Genomic DNA, 24,750 nt, shown 5'->3' with positions numbered 1-24,750 from the left:
CCTTAAATGGGTTAATGTTTTTATGGGTGTAAAACTCAAAGAGATTGATTAATGGGGGGTGTCTTTTGTGCGTAACACTGGTAACACTAGAAATATGCATTTTAGTCTCACTTTGAATTAGGGGCTCCCTGGGAAACATGCAAATTTAGAGTTCTGTTAGTAAATACAAAATGAGATTTTCTGCTAAAAAATGTTTCCATAAGAAAAAAAAAATATATATATATGATCTTTTTAAATTTGATTTGATTTTCTATTCATTATTTCAATAATTATGAAATTTTACTTCTGGTTAAGGCCTTATGTTAGACTCTATGCTGAGTTGCAAGTTTAGATGAAAGAGTTAGTTTCTTGTGGATGAAATTAGGAAATACTGTCCTGTAAAGACCTTTGAAGGTTTAACTCCTCCTGATTGGATGAATATCCCCAAAGAGTCACATGGAAAGCCTTAATGTCTGGGATGGTGGCATGATTGGTGCAAAGTGGCTCAGTGGGTTCCTTAGATCACCACAGACATGCACAGGAAGGAGACTGAGGGACCTTGTTTGTCTTCTTTCTGTCACTCACTCTGATTTGCATTTCCCATCTGCCACTCATAGAAGGGGCCTAAAGCAATGGGCCAAGTGACCTTAGACTTGACCCTCAGTAACTATGGTTATTTTTGAAATAAGTAGTCTATCCCAGATATTTTATCATAGTGACACATTGGCTAACTAATATATCCCTCCAAAAACAGAAATGGAGAGTAAAGAAGAACGAAACACGCAAAAGGAAAAGAAATGAATGGAAAAGAAACCCCAAATCAATTTTATCAGAGCAAAAAATTACCTATGGTTCTACATTTCTTACTGAATATGTAGGCAAAGCAGCTAAATCTTGATAATGGCGGTGACCTTTGAGCTCACCATGCCCTGTAGCAGAATGATTCCTCAATACAACTTGTCAGCCATTGCAATGAACACAGTCAAGCCAGAGATCTCTCGGGGTCTTCTTTACCAAAATTGTAGTACTTTGACCTTTCCAGGGGCTCTCTAGAAGCATCATTAAAAAAGGGTCTCTCACGTTACCAAGGGCATTTGTCAAAACACTTGCAGCAAGTGCCTTGGCTTTGTGACTGCCTAAGACATTGGGGAACAGTTAAGGAAAATTGTAAATAAGTAAAAAGTTTGAAGGATAGACAATAGAATCCACTGGGGATGTAAAAACTTCCACATGTCTCTTGGAATCTAGAGCAACCCCAAGTCTTAGGCTGTGTATAGATAAAGAAAAAACTTGGGAAGGTCTCTGCCCTCTTGCTGACCTGCAGACATCACCCTAAAATAACACAGCAACTGACATGATCTTCCTTTGAGAAGGCTCTCCAGACAACAAGTCTGAGGAGTAAAGATACTGCTACTCACTCACAGAGAGCTCTCTGGAAAAGCTAGAAAGTGTGTTGGGCACTGTGTGTAAAACAAAAGAAAACAAAACAAAGTCCCATGCAGTCTTTCAAGTCCATGTGACAGAGTATAACCTTTATACTTTTATAATTTAGAAAACACATAAGGCAGATATAGGCAGATATGTCCAGCAGTACATCAACACAGAACATTAATATGACATCTTCAGTTCCCATATAACACAATTTACAATGCACAGATATGAGGGAATCATATTAAACAAGAGAAAATGTAGGTAGAAAATCAAGTCAAACATTGGTTTCCTCAGGAAGACCAAACCTTAGCCTTCTGAACAAAGACTTTCAGTCTCCTACTTATGTCTGTGAAATGCTAAACGGAGGTGCATACAAAGACATAATAGAAAGCAGAGGGATGATGTCTGAACAAACACAGAATAGCAACAAAGAAACAGCCATCCTAAAAGAAACTAGACAGAAATGTAGAAGTGTCACTGAAATTAACGTTTCACTAACGCTTATAAAGAGCACCTTCAACTGAAAAGAAAAATGCAGCAGGTTCTGAAGAGAGACTAGTTAATGTTAAAAAATCCAAATCAAATCATTGTCTATAAACCGCTCTTCTCTCGAGTTAGAGGAAACAAAACAGTCTTCTCAGTGTCAACTAGAGAGCTTGCTCTGCTGTATAGATCATTATAAGCTGAAAGTAAGGCTAATTAAGTGGGTGATTATTGAAATTATACAAACTATATTCTTTGACTCTAGATGGATTTCATTGTACCTTAGATAACACATCAAACACAAAACAAAACAGAAACTCTAACAAATTACCATAAAATTGATGTGCCAGATGAATTAAACCAGCTTGATATATTTCAACTTCTTTTTACCTTACAGGTTTTTTTTAACACCATATTAATAGCAACAGTTCCCTTAGTCACATCAAAAACAGTTTATAGAAATTATCTAAAAATATTGCTCATTTCAGGCCATGGCCAGGGAGTAGGTGTTCTGTCTTCCTGTATCACTGAGACTCCATACAACACATGACATTAGATGGTCACTAATTTTTGCATACAAATACATTGAATGAGAATGTTGAATTGGTATGTGAGGTTCATGGAAATGGTTATCAAACACTTTACCAGCACTGTCAATAAGATCAGTGTCCTGGCATAATGACCACCAGGAGTAATTATCACCAGGAGAAATAATTACCATCAGGAGAAAAGGCAAATTAAAGCATGTTCATTCTTTGAACATTCAGTATGTGTATAAACATGTGTCTAAAGACCATGTGACATCCTTCAGGTACAATTCTTTCTGTAGGTGCTGGTTAGCAATAGCAGGATGCACTGGACCTGAGACAGGAGATTAATCATAAACAGCAGTAAAAAGGGACCTTCCAAACCTCTTCCTAAGCAGAATAACCCACTGACTTGTATGGAAATATTGTGTATATGTGAGAGTTTCTTGCTTCTAAGCATGTTTCTAGGTTTTCTCAAATGGTAACTATCATGTATCATTTTAATGTCATTAACACAGGCACCATAAGCTAGAAGCTTACTTCTAAGTAGTGTGAAAACCTCCTGATTTTTGCTATCGTATGAACAGTAATTGTGACTCATATAATACATATTAAATATCACTTAGGTATGTTATAATCTAAATTACAATATTGTTAAAATATATTTTTCTGGCTGGTCATGGAGTTATGACATATGATAATATTTTAAATATTATGGCACCTAAAATGTTGGTTTTTGTATACTAGCTAAGGATGAAAAGAGTAAAGCTAAAATCCTTATTTCAAATTTGTTTATAAACCTTCATGAACTTCTAATAAGTATCCTTAAGCATTACTTTGTCACAGCAGTATGTATGTACACAGGAATAGTCACAGAAATGTGTGGATTATCAAGTATATGTTCATTAAAAAGTGGAAGAAAATGTCTCAAGAGACATCCTATATTGTATTATAGAGTCCACAATTATGAAGGGGAGAGGCCAGGTTTTACATTATTTTTGCTTGCCTGCTTGCTTGCTTGCTTGCCTGGTTGCCTGCCTGTCTGCTGCCTGCCTGCCTGCCTGCCTGTTACCTGCCTGCCTGCTGCCTACCTGCCTGCCTATTGCCTGCCTGTCTGCTGCTTGCTTGCTTGCTTGCTTTTTCCTTACATGGTGCAAGACATCTTAGAAATGAATCATCCTCTGTGTATTGGCCTTTCAAACGCTATGTAATTTACACATCATCTATAATATATCTCTATCATACTTTTTTCTTCTCTGCAACATAGTTCACTGGGACAGATGAGCAAGACATTAGAGATAATAGGTATCATCAGAACTGAAACACTAAGAATAATTTTATACAAATGCAGATTTTTAAGTTCTACAAAAATAATATTAAAATCATCAACTAATTTTATTCACTACAAAGAAGATACCTTTGTACTTAACATAAGAGTAATGCAATATTAAAGGAATAGCCTTGGAACTTAAAATCAGAGGAATGTGATATTAGTAGCACTTGTTCCAAGATTAAGCAAGACAAGGATTCACTGGAGAAAATGAAGAGCTTTGGAGATGTCTGTGTAGTAGCATTTCCAGACAGATGAAGAGTTGTTTTTTGGATTGAATATTTTCCAAATGTGATAAAATCTCAGTGGTCCAAGTGCACCTTGTTTTTCCAAATGTACTTGTGTCCTTGGATCATTTGATACGTTAATGTCTTCGCTTCTCCAAGGCACTCAACATTTGAGCATCACTGAAAGGCATTCACAGACAATCATTTGAAGATAAATTACATGTTAAAGTTGTTTTTGGTTTGGGTGGTATTCATTAGTAATATTTGATTGGCACTTAAAAGAAGAATCATTACTTATTGATAATGTTTCAGAAAAATGCTTTGGAAAAGTTGTTAATTGTTATGTCTTCATGGCAGCAATAAACAAGACTTACACTTCTGCATATATCAATCAGAATTAGGTAGAATTTATACACACACACAAGATACATATATACACATACACACAAACACACACACACATATAATGTCCCTCTTCAGTATAATGAAAACACATCTTCAACATAATAAGCAATAATAATAGTGTTATTTTTAAATGGAAATCTGTTTGTTGAAACACAACCAATTGAACTTATGCTTGTCTTGGAGCTAAAAGTTTTTGAACAGAAAGTACCTTCCCCAGTTCAAGAAAATGTTGAGGACATGTGAGAGGCAGGAATTTCAATAAAGTAGATAAAAGGACCTTTGTTCCAGGCACTTTTTGTCATCAGAGGGCCATTAGCTCTGTGCTCACAGTGAAGTGGTAGAGGCTCTGATAAAGTTCCATTAAGGATCTTAAGACACTGAGAGGGAAGACAAATCTCAAAGTGAATTAATGGAGACACTGGAGACCGAGATCCCATGAGCAGTTCATCTTTGCACCCAGCAATACCCAACAACTGGATCATCTAACACAACCAACTATGTCATAGTCCATACCTCTGTATGCAAATTGATGTGAAGGCCGTTCCATCCCTGTGTCTCAGATATAAAGCTATATACCTCACCTAGCAAACAATAGAGGTGAAATTTTTAATTGTCTTGGGGTTATCTCTCATTTCTCAAATTCAGCAAAATTCTGACACAGAAAGAAAAAATTTAAAATTCAACAGTACCAAAATAAAAATTCATTTGATCTTCCAAGAGTACTGTTAACTGACTGACAAAGACAGGTGATAGGAAAAGGTCTAGATTAGCAAAATGTAAATATAACAAAAGATTTTCACTGAGACTATATAGGATGACAATGTCATAAGAAAAACAACTCAATTATAATTTAACCAAAGTTTGAATAGATGGTTTATCATAGAAAACATATAAAGTATATATAGTTCTTTTAGTTTATTTACCTTGAAAGGAAAGCTAATTAAGACCTCGGTGAACATTACTGCATTCCTATCTGAGTTGCCCAGATGTGAAGACTGACCTCATCAGTTGCCAGGAAACACATGGAGAAGACAGAACTATAATGCAGTGCTGATTGGAGTGTCAATTGGTGCAGTCATCGTGGAGAAACTAAAAATTTCCTCAAAAGAGAAACATGGTCATAAACAAAATTTATAAAAAAGGTATTAATGAACAGAGATGCTTGGATACATCTCTAATGCTTCATAATAGGTTGAAGAAGCCTATGAATTGTACGATTTCATCTAAATTGGTCCTTAGGAAGGAGGACAGTAGAGACAATGAGCAAATCTGGCCTGTGAGATAAGAATCTCATGGAGGACATTTTGACCATAGCCCGTGTGACCAACCAGTGAAGTAGTGATTATACAACATACACATCTGAGACATCTACAACTGTGCTTCCCTAAGGAATATGTGAAATATTTAGACTCAACATCTGCTAGGGGTTCTTACTCTGGCTATTTATCCAATATAAAGGAACAGCACTGCTCATCTACTGAATGATGTATAGAACAATGGTATAGAAACTATGTTTGTGACTAAATGCTATTGGCATCCTCATAAACACAAGACTAGATAAACCTTGGTATGTGGATAAATAGAAAAATTCCAAAGCAATAAAAAGAAATGGCATACAAATGCAGAAAAGAATATAAATCAAGGTTATTCGTGGTAGGTATAGACAATGCCAGAAAAATCACACATCCTGGAAAATAAGTACACAGTGGAGAAGGGCAATCAGGAGCCATCACGCAATGATTGACAGGAACTTTGCTTTGATAGTGACAGTGGTACCTACATCAACCTGAAATTTACACTTTTAAAATATGTGAAGTGTCTGGTAAAGTAACTGTAGTTCTTTTACAGAAAACACATTAAATCCAGCATTGTAAATATTACACAGGGCTTAATTCAGCTTGTCCTTTCTTTCACAGAACTATGAAGGTAGAAATGTAGACCCTTTTTGCATATATGGTTTTCACATGCATGGGTTCTGTTGACCACGATAGAATTACATTCTGAGATTCACTACAATACTATGTTCATAGTTTAAATCATTTGGGATAGAGTTTTCAAGTTGGCATTCAAATTTGGGCAATCAAAGTTGTTTCTATGCAAGAGCTCCAGATAAGTATAGAAATTTGTATATGATGGATACATAAACATCATATTTTAGTCCTCCTTAGTGAAGCATCATATTTTTAAGAAATATAGAATATTAAAGTGCCCTAGCATTTACTCCAGATATATTTTTTAGAACTCTAGCCACACATTTGTTCTGTTAGTGTGCTGTAATCATTCTACAAATCTACCTTCTACAACAGGCCAGTAAACCCAGCTTTCTAGTTCATTATGTGGAACTTTATGACCTGTTGGAAAGGAGTCTGGGGTCAAGAAACAGATACGGTAGACTCAGGCTTCATTCATCTACCAGCTGTGAGAGTTTAAGTTGTCCTCCCCCTTAATCTCTCTGAGCATTTCATTCTCCATAGATCCAATAATAACATCTTCCCCCCATAGGGCCATTTGGCACTTAGATGAAGAAGAGATTTATAAATAAAAAGATTACAATGTTTCCCCCACAGTAAACCCAGAGTTATCAGTTAATACATGTACCTCTCAGAGAGCTAAACCCCTTTTCCCAGATCAGCTGAGTTTCATAATTCCTTTATGTTCTTGGCTAACCTTCCACTATATCCCCTCTGTATTCTGCTCTGAAGAGATGGCTGGCGAGGCCATCAGAGCCAACTCTGAATTATACTGTTCTTTAAATAAGTTTCAATGGAAATATATAAAAAATATGAGAGAATCAAAAATTCTCCATTTGCTATGACTTAAGTAATGATGACAGGAATAAAGTTGTTTTTATGTCTATATTCCCTTCTATTTCTTCTATCTTATTACCATGAGAAGGGCTTCAAACATAGCTTGTGAATCCACAGATATCTATTACAAATGTCCATAAAATAACTGCTTAAAAGTCTGCTACCCATCATTATTTACTATAGATTTCTTGCAAACATACTTACACTTTCCAGTTTTTATTTTCAACTTTTTTTATGTACACCAGGCAGGGTAGAGAGCTCCAAATCATGTTTATATGTTCTAAGTAATATCTCTATTGAACCATTTTAAATTTATACTGATTTTCCGTCAACTGTTTTTATTCTTAGTTGTGATTATTGGAAACGTAAGTTGAAGTTTGTTGAGATTCTCCACAGGACACATTGTGCTCTCTGTGGCGTGATTCTACCTGGCTGCCTCTTAGATTTACTGCAAACAAATGATGTTTTTGTTGTTGTTGTTGTTCCCGCCGAAGCCATTTTATGGATGACGTGTAATCTATTTTTGTGTGGTCATCCCAGAACACACATGTAAATAAATATACGTGGCACACAGATCAATACAAACACATAGAAAGTGTTTCTTTGCAGTATTGAAGGCCAAGATCAATATTCCTATCTTTGGCTTCTGATGTAGACCCCATCCTGTAAATGTGATGGGGTATCCTCTTGTCATTTATGTTATTATTAGGCTTTTCTTTGTCACCAGCTTGAATAATGTCATCAAAAAGAAATAAATGTGTGCTCTCAGTTCTTTGGCTTCCCAGTATAGCTGACCATCTTTAAAAATGCTGATACGTTATCTGATTTTCCACTCTTCAGATGGTGCCAACCACCTTCCATAAGGATCTTTAGAACACTATTGTCTTTAATATTATGAAATTAGAAACTTAAACATATTGGGTCATATTTGTCAGCAAGCAAGTTCATATGTAGATTGACATTTTTGATGTATCTTTAAATCCAATCTGTTTTATCATTACGTAGAACTTATTTTTGGGCCAAAAAAAACCCCATTAATCTTCAATCAAGAGTGACTTCTATATTACTCTGTCATTTAATGTTTCTCTCTCTCTCTCTCTCTCTCTCTCTCTCTCTCTCTCTCTCTCTTTCTTTCTCTCTCTCATAATCATCAATTTTTAATATTATGATCTTTCCATTTCAATGTACTATATATTCCTTAGTAGTGGGCCAGTTTTCTAAGTTCAATTCTACTTCTCTAAAGATAAGCTACATTGTGAGTTAAAGATTACATGTGTGTGTAAATATGTATGTATGTTAATACGTATGGATGGGTATAGCATTTATTCAAAGATATAATGCCATTTAACTAGGCAGATAACTTATTATAGTGTTTAGATGGTTATTTATCACAACCATGGCACTCCTATGATGTTGGGCTGAAGATGCAGGCAGTGGCAGAGTTCTGAGCAGGAGGAAGATCCCAGGGTCCATCCCTGGTGCTGTTACAAAGAAGGTAACGTAGGCTTTGGGACAGGTCAATTGTGCCAAGTCCTTCACAGGTTTTGCAATACCCTTTATTTATACCACATGTATCCAAACTGAGAGATAGAGTCTCAGTACAACCGAATCTGTGTATTCTGTGTCCAGAGGAATCTATCTATAAATATGACCAAATCACTGTATTTTCCTTCTGTGTGTTCTCTATAAACTCTCCCACAGCCCATTTCAACTCATTGCTGTCAATTTTATCTATAAATAAATCTCGCTATAGCATCAAGTATAATTTCTTACCATTGCTGAGATAAGTAAATATAAATTTCTCCTTGGTATGGATATTTAATCTCTCCAACTTCCATGTTCCCATTACAAGTATAAATTATTGCCTGGGTCACTGGTGGTTACTGACACGCTTAATTATTAATGTAATATGATTTGACTTTTATATCTGACAACTCTTACCTGACATTTCTTTCCTTGGGAATAAGAATATTCTAACACACAGGGAAAGATGATACGAGCAAAGTTTAAAATTTTTCTAGAAGTATCTCAATGGATTAAAATGCCTGCATTTAAGAAATATCAACACACACCTAAAAAACAACCTCAGTTAAAATTTCAGTAGTTGGCATACTTAGCTGAATACTGATCTTAAAAATATATATATATATTTCATGTGGTAGTTCCTAGGTATCTTGGTATTTGGTTTAAATTTCTAGTCTTCATGTGATATAAGCTATGTCAGAAAACATGAAGGGAATAATTAATAATCCAAAATTTGCTTTCCCTTTCCTTCGTGTCTCTTTTCATATGATGAATTTCCAAACTAATTCAAAAGCTCTCTTAATAAAAAGAAATTCAGAAAACCATCCAAACAAATATCTTCCCTCCTCTAACCCATAAAGTAATTAACTATATATCACATTGGTATCTGCTATCCGTACACTGGATAATTTATAAACTTAATTTACTAATGAGATTGTATCCGTGCTGCTCAGTTAATGAAGGAAAGAGATGAATCAGGTCAGCAAGTTTCTGTTTGTTGTCAGTTTTGAACTGAGTCTCTTGTCTCACAGGCACCCCTGAGGATTACCCCCGCTTCTTCCACATGCATCCCAGGACTGCAGAACTTACTCTCCTGGAGCCAGTAAACAGAGACTTCCATCAAAAATTTGATTTGGTTATTAAGGTAAATTAAACTAAAATCTTACTTCCTTGTATTTATGAAATGCTAACCAAAGGAACATTAGGTGGCTACTGTAGACCTCTCATGTTTTAATAATAAGAATAAATATAAACCATAATAACTAATTTTTATCTATAAATGTTGAATTTTTTCTCTTTTAAATATTTATAATAATATTCAATATATGTGTATGGGTATGTATGTGTGTGTGTGCATACATGCTTGCATGCACATATATGCATTGGTCAGAGGTACATAGTTTAAATAATAAATCATACTTTATATTTTAACATATTGTATAAAATAACTGCTGGACATGAAAGATAAACAATGACAACATTAAAATATGATATGCCTTATATATTATTTGCCTTAATATATGATTTTTTGGTGCTGTTACTTTTTCTAGCATAAACATTGAAAATTTTTGCTCTTCTTGGAATTTTTAAAATGTATGCCTTGCTATTTTCTTTATATTGAAAGATGAATCTAGAACTGAAAGGAAAATTCAAGTTCGGGTGATCTACTTGACATTAAAGGAATATTATATTTTTAAATGTAATATTAATTAATTATTATTTAATAATAATACTGATTATGTTATGATGAAACCACAGAAGAAGAACTGTGGAAATGAGTTAACCCTGATGGACACCATTAGAACATTGAGATTTAAGATTTTATTTTGAAAGAACAAGAATTTGCTAAGTTTAAATAAATACTGAATGAGGATAATTTTGAGTAAAAGATAGGACAACAATAAACCCTGAATAAATCTCACACATATTACATAGTATTTTCACACACAGATACACACATGCATGCCCCATAATTAGGTATAACAGAAGCCCACTGATACCTTCTTTTTAAAAAATAACTGAAAATACTAGTATGGCATTGGCTCAATGGTAGAACATTTGCCAGGCAGCCATGAAGCCCTTGCTCCAATCCCCAGAGCCACATAAATAAATTACCTAATTAAATAAAAAATTTTAAATACAAAGGAAATGGGGAAAGGAGGCTTGCTGAACAGACGCTCTGGGAATGTTGGTTTTGTAGCTTACCCTTGGCTGGGCACCACCCCCTAGCTCTCTTTTTCCACCCCTGTATGTGGATATGAAGTTCAGGGTCTGTGACAGTCATAGAGATACACAGCTAATACTGAGCAAAAGAGAAACTGGATTTGGTTTTATTTCATCCAAACTCGGGTTCTTTTCACTGCACAGACTAGGTAGTTGCTTAGGGATGTTTATCTGAATTAAATATATGTAAGTCCAACTTCCACTTCTATACTAAAGACATTTATGTTTAGTTCATAGTACATACTAGCCTCTTGCCTAGCATTATAATATGTGTAACTGATAACGTCTTTATTTAGTAATGCTTTGTCCTTGGAGACCTAACAGTGGTGAAATAGATAAGTCTCCATCACTCTAGATCTTTATCTGCTGAGAGAGAGCAGATAAAAGAAGACCTAAAGAATTACCAAAAGAGAGTATTTCAATTATCTGAAGTTTCAAAGTTGTTTTGTTTTCTTCTGAAGATTACCCCAAGCTTAGTGTCGCTGGATCAAGAGATATGTTTTTAGCCAATGAATGAAAACAGATGTGTTTTTGACAACAACAATTAGGAACATAATGTAGTTCACTGCAAGCAGTCAACAGAAAAGACAGGTAGAGAGCCTTCTGGATCCACAGAGGGGATACAGTCTCATTGAATGTCCCTCATCAAAAGCACACTATTGTCTCCCTTTGTCAAAGCACTCACATAGAGGGGGCTCATTTGACATTGATTTATAATTATTGTGGGACAGCATAGACGTTAGGAAGTAGCTATCCACTTCCTATGTCCATCTCCCTGGGCCCCATGATGCTTATCTTTGCAGGAATCTTGAAAGCTGTCTAAGTATTGTTTCCAGATTGCTTCATTTTAAACATGAAATCTATTTCCTTTGCCATGCACAGCAGTCGTCCCAAGACGTCCGAGGGCAGTGTAACTCAGTCCATTGATTACAGGGGGGAAATAATCAATTAGAAATGTGAACAGATAATTGTTTATGTTCTAGTAACTCTTTATACTATCGATACAAGTTTTTACAGACATTGCTGGATCCAAATTGCCATAACCCAAAGGTGTCGTGATGGAACCATGAGAAAAAATTATCAATTGTAAAAACAATAATGGGTGAAAATAGTGGGTGCAAACCCTGGCACTCTTTGAAATGTTTCCTCAGCAGTAAATATTTCATTTTCTTTATTTTTTTCCTATGTGAGTGTTTTTCTTTTCATTGACTGTAGAAGTTTGTCTGTTGTGGTTGGAATTGATCCAAATCTCTGATTAGGAAGCTGAGAAAAGTATAAAAGGACCATGTCTGCCTAAGGACTGAAGAGGAATTCTGCCTTTAAGAGGGACATGGCACACTAACAAATGTTTTGTGTCACGAACCAGAGATTTCTCAACTCTATTTCTTGCTTCTTCTGCCAGTGGTTTATTCTGCTGACAAAAACTGTAAAAGTGAAGCCTTGAAGACGAAGTTGGGCAGTTAGAAACTTCAGCCTTCCTAGTAAACAACCAAGCACATGCAACAAAAAAAGAGAAAAGGATACCCTGCTTCAAAACAGGTTTCCAGGCTTTAGTTAGCTGCTCTCATCTGAGGATATTGAAAAGGTGGTATACATTGAGGATGGGAATCAGTCATTGGCTTTGTCCTAGAGTAATTCCATTTATGGACCATGGTCTTTGAGTCATTATCCATGACATACACCCATTATTAATGGCATCCCAGTTTGGGTTATGAATGATCTGATCAGTCCACATGATCCTCCTGAAAGCAACGGCCACTAACTTCCTGTGAGACAGAAATACAAAAACATATTTCAGATGTCAGATGACCACAGGCTTAGCGCATGCGACGAGAATCTTTAACAAGTCACAGAAACTTCCCTGTCGTTAGTATAGCATACTTATAGTAGTATTTATACGCTAGGCATCCAGTACAAAGCAAAATCTTGAATTATTAAAAGAGATCAAATGAATAAATTATTAGCAATTCATTGTTGTTTCTTGGCTCCTTAAAGAATAATTGCATTTCATCTAAATCCTTTTGATTAAAAGCTTTTATTAAGCGAGGGCCACACTGAAACTGCTAATACTGCATTACGGTACCTTGAGCTTCCTGCTGGCACTCAGTGTCTTCCTCATGTGTCTGGAACCCACACCCTAATCTACTTCAGAGCCACAGGCATGATATAATACCCATATACATACATATATACATTGTATATTGTATATGATGTATGATATGCACATATATATTGTATATCATTGTATAATATATGTATATATATTGTATATGATATATAATATGTGCATATATTGTATATCATTGTATAATATATGTATATATATTGTATATTGTATATGATATATAATATGTGCATATATATTGTATATCATTGTATAATATATATATTATATGCATAGCACTATCCTAATAGCAGCTGCTTTGCATCAGGCTACTCATGGCTCCTTCCCCTTGACCTTTATCTCCTTCTTCAGGCTAGAGGTCTAAATCACAGTATTAAACAATTGCTTAGAAAATGTATCCACATGGAAGGAAGCCCCTCTCGTAGCCTGTTTGCCTATAGCATGGCAAAGTTCTTCCATATCGAATGTGTCTCATTAATTTCTCTTTATATTTGAAGATGATGGTCGGCAATACATTTATTCTTAAACTGTATTTTTTATCACTTTTAATTATGTGGGAGGGTGTGTGTGTGTGTGTACATGTGAGTTCAGGTGCCTTTTAGAGGCTAGAGGTGTCCGATCTCATGCAGCTGGTGTTAGTAGTTGTTGGCCAGCTGATGTCAGTTCTGGGAATCGAACTAGGGAACTTTGGAAGAACAGTGTCTGCTCTTGACCACTGAGCCATCTCTCCATTCCTAGTACATACTTTATATTATGTCCTGCCTGCCATCTACACAGAACTCTTAGTAAAAGTCAAATGTATGTTGGTGCATAGTTTAAGCTGTGTATGACTGTCACAGACACCTCATTTCTTCTAAAGAAAATGGAAACATCTGAAATATGGAGTGAGCCAGAAATTTAAATTACTGATGTGTTAGTTCCCACCTACCTATAATCATAGTGTCAAATGTTAACCTTGAACACAGAGAGAGTTACACATGCTCAATGGTTGCATTTAAGAGCACAGACACTTAAGTCCTGGCCCTCGACGTATCACCAATGCACTCCAGATTCCTTATTTTTAAACTACACAGTGTTTGATAGTTTTCAGTTCTCCATATGCTTTCTAAGTGATCAATCTGACAGATGTGTATAAAGGATCAAGACAATCACAAATGCATTTTCCTTCTGATGATTACAATGATATTTCTAATTTTCACCTGGAAATCCACCTCCAGTCTGTATGATTGTGCCAAGTTAATGACACAAAAAACCATCAACATTCTTTGGAACAGCTAAGCCTTCTCTTGATTCTTCTTTGAAAGGCTGTTTTATCAAGAGTCCCCTAAGTCAGACATTTTCACCTCCTCACAAGCTCTCTCTCCTTACGTTTCCCTACAATCCATCATATAATCTACCCTGATGCTTAAATAATTCCATCTGCTTGTTTCTCTGCCTAGTGTGCTCTGGCTGTCTGTTCACTTCTCACACACAGGATCACTCTCACTCACTCTCGCAAGCCTTAGCTGCTCTCCCATGCACCCCATGAAACTTGTCACACTGTCAGCGGAGTCTCTTTAAAGTCACCACAGACATGCCCCTCCGCATGTTGCTTCCCAACCTCTCCACCATCTGCCCTGCCCGCCCAGCCTCATGTGGGTTTTTAACACAGACTTTGTCATGTTGAAGTATTGCAGGCTTCAAGGTCACAGAAAGCAGCCTGTCACCCATCATCCATCATAGCTGCTTAAAATACAAGGATGGAAATCTCCTATGGAAAGTCAACGAACTGTCAGAATCCATAAGATCTTTTAAGAGGGTTGTACTTTACAAGCCATTATGTTTTTCCCTCTGTACTGTGTAATAGTGTCTATGTATATGGAAGAGGGAGGAGACAGGAGCATGAACCTTTCCTTTGGGGGAAGAATAAACAAGATCCTTCAGTAACGAAATGTGATAACGAATAAAATATTGCCCGTGGCTGCCTTTCCTCAGCTACACTCGAGTCATATGTCACCGAGTAGGAATGTCACTCCTTCAGAGTTCTGGAAATACTTCGACTCTATGACCTTAGATCTATTCTCTTCTTCCCTTTCCTCCTCCCAACCCTCTCATCTTGTCCTTTCTTCCCTTCTCTCTCTTTCTATTTATCAAGAGACTTTTATTAGCCAATTATGTCATTGAACTATGTAGCCAAGAGATTCATCTCAAACTCCTGATCTTTCTACCTCCCTCCCTCCCAGATGCTGGCATCACAGGTGTGTGTGGCTACAACTGGCTAGTGTCCTCACCCTTCTGTATTCCATTTAAACAATGAATACGCAAAGTATATTCTAGGAAGTGGCTCTAACCACTGTTTAACCCAAACTCCCATAATCCAATGGTCACAAACACTTTTTTTCTCACTCTAAGTAACATGGGGTGCGCACTGAAGATTTTGCTGTTTTATGAGTGATTCACAATATCTCCTTGTGTCTTCACCTGTGCCTAATAGGGCCAATTAAGGTCCTCCTCTCAAGAGTTATTTGTGTGTATGCCACCTGTGTAGAAGGATTCATAGTGTCTTAGTTAGGTGTCTTAGTTTGGGTTTTACTACTGTGAACAGACACCATGACCAAGGCAACTCTAATAAAAACAACATTTGATTGGGGCTGGCTTATAGGTTCAGAGGTTCAGTCCATGATCATCCAGACAGGAACATGGTAGCATCCAGGCAGGAATGGTACAGTAGGAGCTAAGAGTTCTCCATCTTCATCTGAAGACTGCTAGTAGATACTGGCCCCCAGGCAGCTAGGATGAGGTTCCTAAAGCCACAGAGGCACATCTACTCCAAAAAGACCACACCTACTGCAACAGGGCCACACCCTCTAATAGTGCCACTCCCTGGGCTGAGCATAAACAAACCATCCCATTAGAGTTCAATTTGCTGTGAATAAACACCATGATCAGGACAACCGTTATAAAGACAGCATTTAATTGGGGCTGGAATACAGGTGCAGAGGTTCAGTCCATTATCATCAACATGGGGTCATAGCAGTGTCCAGGCAGGCATGGTGCAGGAGGAGCTGAGAGTTCTAGGTCTTCATCTGAAAGCAACAGAAGACTGGCTTCCAGGCAGTTAGGAGGAGGGTCTTAAAGTCCATGCCCACAGTGACATACTTCCTCCACCAAGGCCACACCTAATAAAATAAGGCCATACCTCCTTATGGTTGTCACTTCCTGGACCAAGCATTGATGCTGGAAGAGGCTGCGAGACCCATGCTGTTGGAATTGCTGGTAGTTGAGTTTCACAGCATTGTCGTAGGAACCAAACACAGGTCCTCTGAAAGCACAGAAAGCTCTCTTCACCACTGCAACAACTCTCTGGTCCTGAGGGGATGCATTTTGAAGAACACTAACTCCATCTGTGAACATTCAACCCTTATAAAATAATATCTCACATGGTCCCATCTCCTGACACCTTCCCGTTAGAGACTAGGCGCACACAGACTCTGGGAAGCAAAGACATCAGGCCGTTGCTCACCAGACTTCACACCCTCAAATTAGTAAAAAGTGAAATCCATCACCCTGCTCTAGCCAAGATCTCTAAGGGGAAGTGAATTTCTTTCTCTATTTCTCATAGAGATTTTAGGTCTGAGCTACCCTTCAGAATACATTATAATCCTTCTTTTTGTCAAAAGCAACCTACTTTCTGAAGTCCATCGACCCCTTTGGCACAGTGGTAAAAATTCATCTTATTTCAAATGTTTTTATTTAGTATACTACCACATAAAACATGGCCTTTGCTTCTTCAACAATAATTTTTATACTTTCATATTAACCTGGAATACACCTAATTATTCTGATGAATAGGATAACAAATTGACTCCTGATTCTCTGTACTGGTGAGAGGAATGGGTGTGTGGCATGTGTATCTCACGCCACTGTTCATTCAGGAGGGAGATGAATGCAGAAGCTCCCCAAATGTGTGTTGACAAAAGGTACACAGAGGCAAGAGTCTGCTTGGTCACTTGCCTTTCACATACGTTCACCTGCCACTTCTTGGAGAAAGAGAAGAAATTTATTCAGCCCCTTTACAGAAACTTAATTTTGCTAAGTCCTCGTTACCTGCACTGGCCCCTTTGAAGATTAAACAGCAAGTACTCAAGTCCTCTGGGATGTTGAGGTGAAAGTAACATCTCAGCTCTAGCTAACGCCCTCCAACCATTCCACTCAATCCACAAGAGCTACCCATCCCCTACTCCACACTCCACCCTATCCCCCACTCCATGCCTACTTGAACCTTCCCAGTCCCGACTCCACGCCCACAGGAGCTCCCACAGTCCCCATTCCATGCCCAACATAAACCACCCCAATCACACTCTGTATACCGTGCCACTCCAACCCCTGCTCCATGCCCACAGGAACTTCCTCAGCCCCTGTTCCGTATCCTACATGAGCCACTCAGCCTGTATTCCACATCCCCACAAGAACTTGGCCAGTCCTGACTCCGTTCCCCACAGGAACCACCCAAGACCCTTCTCTACACCCTAGGTGAGCTCTAAAAAGCCCCGACCTTGCTCTCTTACATGAGCTACTCCGGTCCTCACTCTGATCTGTCACATAAACTACCCCACCCCCATGCTATTCTGCTACAAGAACCATCTTAGTGCCCAATGTTCTCACACGCGAGCCACCTCCACTCCAGACCTCACATGAGCTACCCCTGCTCCTGTCCTCATCCCTCACAGCCACACCCATCTCTCTACTCTCACCTCCAAGGCTCACACTTCACTTCCGACTCACGAACTTCAAACTTCGCCATCACCACGCTATTGTAACAAAGCAGTGTTGTTTTTTCCTTCATATAATTCTTGAATTTTCCAATTCTTGAATTTTCCATAGAAATATTAAAACAAAGAGTAGAAAACCTCTTGGCCAAGTAAAACTTTTGTTTTTTGTTTGTTTTTTTGTTTTTCTGAAGAACAGAGAAGAGATTAGTAACCTCTGCGGTGAACCTTCCAGTCCATTTTCACATCAAGATTTTTTTACATTGTCAGTCTTCAACATTCGTAAAATGCCAAGTGGGTTGTTTATCAATGAGTTCAGAAAAGGCCCTTGAGTGGTGTTTTGTAAAAGTTGAGGCTACTTTCAGAATGGGAACAGCCAATTCCCAGACCTCCCCTGCCATAGTAGGGAGAAGAAAATATCAGAACTACCTCGAGTTGTTTAAAACCCTTTTCAAAGCAATAATCCTCACAGGAATGAGTGCAACTATCTTCTTCAAATTGTTGAAAATAGTTGACATCCTTGCTTTCTAAAGTCTAAACAAAAAGAAATGATTTTATTATTGAAAAGAGCGTAAGGGCTTTGAAGAGTTCTTTTTCCATTGTAAGAAGTTCCAAACAGATGAACAACTTAAAACAAAAGTAAATGTGTTTCATTATATTAAAAATAATCCCTAGCTGGGAAGTCTGTTGATTTTATCATGTCATAATATTAGGCCTTCTGAGCGTGTGCTTCCTGTATTCTGTGTGGTAAAGATATCTTTCTTTGTCAAATGGAAATATAGTTATTCCTATGAGAAAACAGTTCCTTGGATTTATGACCTTGAAGACAAATCAATTCTACTGTGCACAACACAATTCTTTGTATTTTGTTTGTGCTATCTATAATATATTTTGTGAGCCATAGAAGATTTCTAGTAACTTTGCTTCCAAACTTCTCGATGTGCCCTTTAAGTTTTAGCCACTCAGTGATAGTCTGTAGACTGGAATGCATAATTGTGTAAGTATTCAAAATCAATAGACTATACTTAACACAATCATTGATTAGTATTAATATTATTATGGTCTTTGCCCAGGGAAGCATAGACTTCCTTTAAACCATCTCTCCTTACAAGCTGTCCAAATTTAAGCCCAAATTGAAATGGCGACATTGCTCAAAATGAGAGAGAATACCAGGATATAAGAAATTTGCATGAGACATAGGTAGAAAGGAGTGGGGGAGCACTTAAATTCAGACAGAGGGGGGAAGATATCAATACAAAAGGAGAGGAAGGGCAGAGGAATAGCTGAAAAATTCATAAGAAATCATAGTATTTATTTACCTAAAATTGTATACAATATATATAAGTCAGTAAGTCAGTATATACACACATACATGCTTGCGTGCATACACACACACACACACACACACACACACACACAGGTGCCATTTGGGCAAAATACCAGGCATAGCAAAGTACCTTACAAATTGTTGGTGGGAGTCAAAGCTCCTAACCACCCCCCCCCAATATAGACTATTGCTATTATTCTTGGTTGCTTCCCAGAGGTTTAAATTTAAGTTTCTATCAATGAAGATACTATGTATTTCCAACACAAAAACTATAGGATCTGAGCTAGCTCTATCTCTAAAATCTCCCTGAGGGAGGACCAGCTCTCCTGATACAGAAGATGCTATACAGGTTTCTGAAGGAGGGAAGTAACCAGTAGATCTATCCAACTGTAATTCCTATGAAACCTAACAAAGAACGGCATGGCATGATAACCCAAAGGGTGTCATAGTGGCATTCATGTCTTCGCAGTAACCAACAGCTCTCTAATTGGACTTAAGTCCTGCTTAGTAGGCAGAAAATCATGCCTGGTATTAGCAACATAGCCAACTACCTGGGGCTAGTGCAGACATGGATATCAGAGAGCAATCTGCTACTGCTACTCTACTAACTCAGTACAATACCTAACTGCATTCTAAATAGACCTCCTCATACCCATGGATAAACATAGCTGTCCACCCTCATCAAAGAAGCTTCACTTTGCAGTAGATGGAGATTATAGAAAACTACAGTTGTCCAAAAGCAGAGAACATGTGTTGATGAAGAGCCCCGCCCCCCTTTTATACAATCTACAACATAATGCCTGCCTACGGAAGGCTCAAGGAGCTTCTTAGTAGACAGGGCAGAAAGATATTGAAGTCATAGGACCAGGAATTCAACTGTGAAAATATGTTTTCTAGAAAGTTCAGAGAAGATACACCTATGATATCTCAACCATATGACTATCTAACCAAGACCTAAAGACTTATTTTATATATACATACACATATACATATACATGTGTGTATATATATATATATATATATATATATATATATATATATTTACACAGGGAGTTATATATACGTGTGTGTATGTATGTGTATGTATGTGTATGTGTGCATAAAACTAACCCCTATTAAGCAGGTCTGAGTTGTTTGATGTATTGAACATCTTACGTTACATAGTTATCACATGATAGTAATGTCTTGTACGATGTAATTTTCTGTGACACAGGAGTGTTGATGAACTCACCTCAGTTGTAAGATGGATTAGATCGGTCTGAGAGATAAGCATTTATCTATCCAGTTAAGCTTTTCCTGTTAGATAATTGCTTGGTTTTGCTGTAACACGTGCCTTCCTATCTAACGTAAATGCCCTCATAGCTAGAACCACCAAGCTGTCAGGTGCTGTATACTTGGGAAATAACCATTAACATCAAAAGATAATAAAAATGGTCATACATCTCTGATTTGGGAGGTGTTTTATGTTTTAGCAGTGATTGTTGTTCCTTTGTGATAGGTAGTCACGTGGGCCTTGTCAGTGAACTCTTGATAAGTAACTGGAGATGACTTAAACTCCCCTTCCAAAGGGCTGAAAAAAACACATTTGACAAAAATACATTTGTCAACATACCAGACTCTGAGAATTTTATTCTATGGCAAGAATTTTATAATAAATGTCAAGATGGTGAATTGTAGCAATATTTTAGGAGTCTCAAAGTGTTATAAAAAGGTAAAGTAAGAAAGGAATTCTAGCAGAATAGTGTGCTAATTCATAAGGTGATCAAATAGCCCATGTGTCAAAAGATATTTGATCCATGTGTCTATGAGAAGAACATTTCAGAAGAGGAAGGATTCATAAGGTTATAACTTAACAGCATATTTTGGAGTCAGTGGCGCCACCTAGGGGCAGCAAGACAGAGCACAGTATTCAGATCTTGTGGAGTCTGAGGCAGTCTGGAACCCATTGAAGAGGATTAGAAATGAACAGAAAAGAAAAGGAAAACTAGGGGATTAAAGATAAAGCTGTTCTTTGTTATTTTCAGCTCCAAAAAAATCGTGTTGCCATTAGGTGCATGTCTAATGGACATGTCCGGAACTAAGTTAAGAAGTTTAAATGGTCCATAGAAGGTAGCAGCGGCCTAAGGATGGTTGGAATTGCTTGGATTCTGATTGTGTTTTAAAGTAACTGTCACTGGATTTCTTCGTAAGTTAAACATGAGATGTGAGAGGAAGGGGGGAATTAGATGATCTCTAGGTTCTTGGCTTCAAGAACTGTCACTCCGAAACTGACATCAGAGTAGGAAAGACTGGTTGGAGCCGTCACATTGTGGTTGGGCTGAGAACTAACTTTTGTAAAGTTTCTACCTGAAACACCCATCGAATGTCCAAGCAGCATTGGAAAATGCAGCATTGGGTAAAGACAGGAGAACTCAGAGGGAGATGAATATGTAAATTAAAAATTGTGGAAACATTTACAACCAGAAAGAGCAGACCAGTAAGAGGGTAGACTCGAAGAAGAGGTGTAGCAAAGGCCTGACTGACTCTTGCACCAGCCAATGTGGACAGTGAGACAGCAGGTAAAGAAGATGATGGCTTGTCACAAGGCTTGTGGGAATAAGCAATCAGTATTTGATTTGACCTAATTTCTACTTCATGACCAACACATCCTAGGTGACCATGAACCTGAGACTAGATAGCACAGGGGCCTAGGAAAAATCAAATACTACCGTTCTACTAAAAGAACTTAGAAATAAAATGGCTCCCAATGACATTCTGCTACACTCAGAGATCGGTCCCTTGCTCAGCCATCATCAGAGATGCTTCCTACTGCAGCAGATGACAGAGACCATGGCCAGAAAAACATTCAGAGAGTGGGAGACCTTGGAACACTAAACCCTAAATGGGATGTCTTTATCATCCCCTCCCCTCATAGCTCAGGGAACTCCCTGGAAGAGGGGAATGAAAAAGTGTAAGGATTGGAGGACATCAGGAAACAGAGCCTTCCAAACACAGCACAGGGGAAGCACACATGAGCTCACAGTGAATGAGGCAGAATACGGAGGGTCTGCATGTGTCTGCAGCAAGAGGGCGTGCTAGGGCTGAAAGGAGAACTGGACTCATGCCCCATTTCCTAACCCAGAAGAAAGCTGCAATTGATAATCACTTGCAAATGAAAATTGCCAAGTTTTGCCAAGGGTGTCTTACTGGGGAAAACCAACTGCTTTTAAGGGTAGACCACATGGCCAGCAGAAGATAGCTGAGAGAAAACAAACCCAATAGCGTCTTTGTAGGTTCCTTATCTCATGATGTCATGTCAGATTTGCTTGTTAGTTTCTCTCTCTCTCTCTCTCTCTCTCTCTCTCTCTCTCTCTCTCTCTCTCTGTCACCCTACAGGTCTCTCTCTCACCCTACAGGTCTTTAGTGTATACATTGTGGATTCCAGTTTTATGTTACTTTTTTTAATGGAATTCCTGAATTGAACATACAAGCAAGTGGGCTTCTGTGTCTTACCCATTTCTTATCGTTTCTTGGATTCTTTGCCTCCTGTCTGGTTGTTTTGTCCTAATTTTTTTATCTTAATAAATTTTATTATTATTTCTTAGAAGCCCTTTGTTTTCCAATGAGAGACAGAAAGGGAAGCAGATCCAGAAGTCAGGAGTGTAGGGAGGACCCAGGAGGCATAGAGGGAGGGAAAACTATAATCAGGATATATTTTATAAAACTGTATTCTATTTTTAATAAAGGTAAAAACACTAGTTTAGAAGTATGAAAATAGTCATATTTTTATAGAAAGAGTTATCACTTCGCCAATTATTGTAAGAAAAATTTTTGTTGGGCACGCACACCAAATAAATATAAAAGAAAAAAAAACACACCTTAGCATCCTAGGAAGAGATCTGTTTTTCTTTCTATGGAACGTATTCAAATGCTCTTTTATATTAACCTCTTAATGCTTCACATATCCGCTTGTAAATCACTCACCAGTAGCCAGCATGGAAAAAGTCTGAAAACCATTTGTAACACCACAAGTCTGTGACCCCAGTCATTTACTGACCAAGGCAGAAGGATTTCTCGGAGTTCACAGTCAGCCTGGACCAAAAGTAAAAGGTCTTAAAAAAGAAAAGTAAAAGTTATTCTTTATTTCTAGTACTTGGATGCAAGGAACCCAGAACTTATAGCTATTTCCTTATCAAAATTTGACAACTGGAATGCTTTCAGTAGTTTGTCCTTGAGATAACAAGTGTGAGAGGCTAAACCATGGGCATTTTCAACTTTAGTTTTGCTTCATTCTTTTCTCTAAAACTGATACTTATACCCAAAATTTTACCAATAAACATGGGTTTTTAATTTGTGTGTGTTGCTTGTGCAAGATCATTTATATATGTATAAATGTGTGTGTGTGTGCATATTGAGAGCAGAGATTATTATTTAATATCTTTTTTCAATCTTCATCAGACTTTTTGAACCAAAGTCCCTCATTGAACCTGGAGCTTCCCGATTTGGCAGCACTAGCAAGGCTAGCTCTGGACATCCTCCTGTTTCCCCTTTCCCCATGCTGAGATTTGAGATGCACTCCACTGTGCCTAGGTGTTTAGGTGGATGCTGGGACCCAGGCCTCTTCCTCACACTTGAACAGGAAGTACTTTACTCAACGAGCTCTCTCCTCAGCACCCCAAATGTGGCTTCCAAATACACTTTTCTACTAACCACACACTTGTCAATGTTAATAGCATTATTTTATGAGAGTAAATAGGTTTAAATGCTACCATTTTCACTTGTGTCTCTTTCTTCAACCTCTCATCCTTTCTGATTGCAGCTGAATAGCAGAAGTCAGAGTTTTCAGAACACCTGGGCCCAATAAAGAACAAACTGTAACATTGTTGCCGTTCAGTGCTTCATTTTAAATCTAACTCAATAGGAAGTGTTTGTCTTCCTATTACCTCCTGACCAATTTCTCCCATCCACTTTCCTTTCATTATTGTTATGTAAATTTAGAGAACTCCCAGTAAATTTCTTTGTGTGGTTTCTCACGTATCTGGAGACGTCTCAGCTCAGCCTGACTGTGTCTTAAGTACCACGTAGCAATGAACATGAATTAACATTGTTAGTTTTCCCCAGTGCAGAAGTATATCTAGTTTTATATTTAGAGAAGCAAAGGGAGTAAGAATAAAAATGTGGTGGTGCACGCCTTTAATCCCAGCACTTGGGAGGCAGAGGCAGGTGGATTTCTGAGTTCGAGGCCAGCCTGGTCTACCGAGTGAGTTCCAGGACAGCCAGGGTTCCACAGAGAAACCCTGTCTGAAAAAACAAAAAAAAAAAAAAAAAAAAAAAGTGGGCTTGGACAGAGATCAGTAGACAGGGATCTGCGGGGCTTTCAATAGAACTGAAGATACAATGGTATCCAAAAGATTTAGTCATTATTACAACAAATCAGCATCTCTCTAGTGATTGCTAAAATGTTCATGTTTTTCAAAGCTATTGGGAAAGTAGGAATTCAGTTGTTCTGAAAACCTAATTTGAGTTTAGTTTTCTTCCCAGTAAATCACTTTGTTTTCATGAAACAAATAATACATGTTTTCCCGGCTTCACAGCTGGTAATAAAAACTAATGACACAATCTGGATACGGCATCC

At 37.7% G+C, this 24,750-nt stretch overlaps 1 protein-coding gene across 1 annotated transcript in view; it reads left to right on the top strand.

Moving 5' to 3' along the window:
- Positions 1–24,750, top strand: part of Pcdh15 (protocadherin related 15) — a 537,968-nt gene that overhangs the window by 215,303 nt on the left and 297,915 nt on the right. Inside the window, exon 8 of the mRNA XM_028773900.1 lies at positions 9,745–9,857. Within this exon, the coding sequence (XP_028629733.1) occupies positions 9,745–9,857 (113 nt within the window). The remainder of the gene's footprint in view (positions 1–9,744; positions 9,858–24,750) is intronic.

Source organism: Grammomys surdaster, unplaced genomic scaffold (assembly GCF_004785775.1).
Source record: "Grammomys surdaster isolate TR1022 unplaced genomic scaffold, NIH_TR_1.0 237, whole genome shotgun sequence".
NCBI lineage: Eukaryota > Metazoa > Chordata > Mammalia > Rodentia > Muridae > Grammomys > Grammomys surdaster.
Note: the sequence above shows the minus strand (reverse complement) of the source record. Positions and strands in the feature narration are given on the sequence as shown.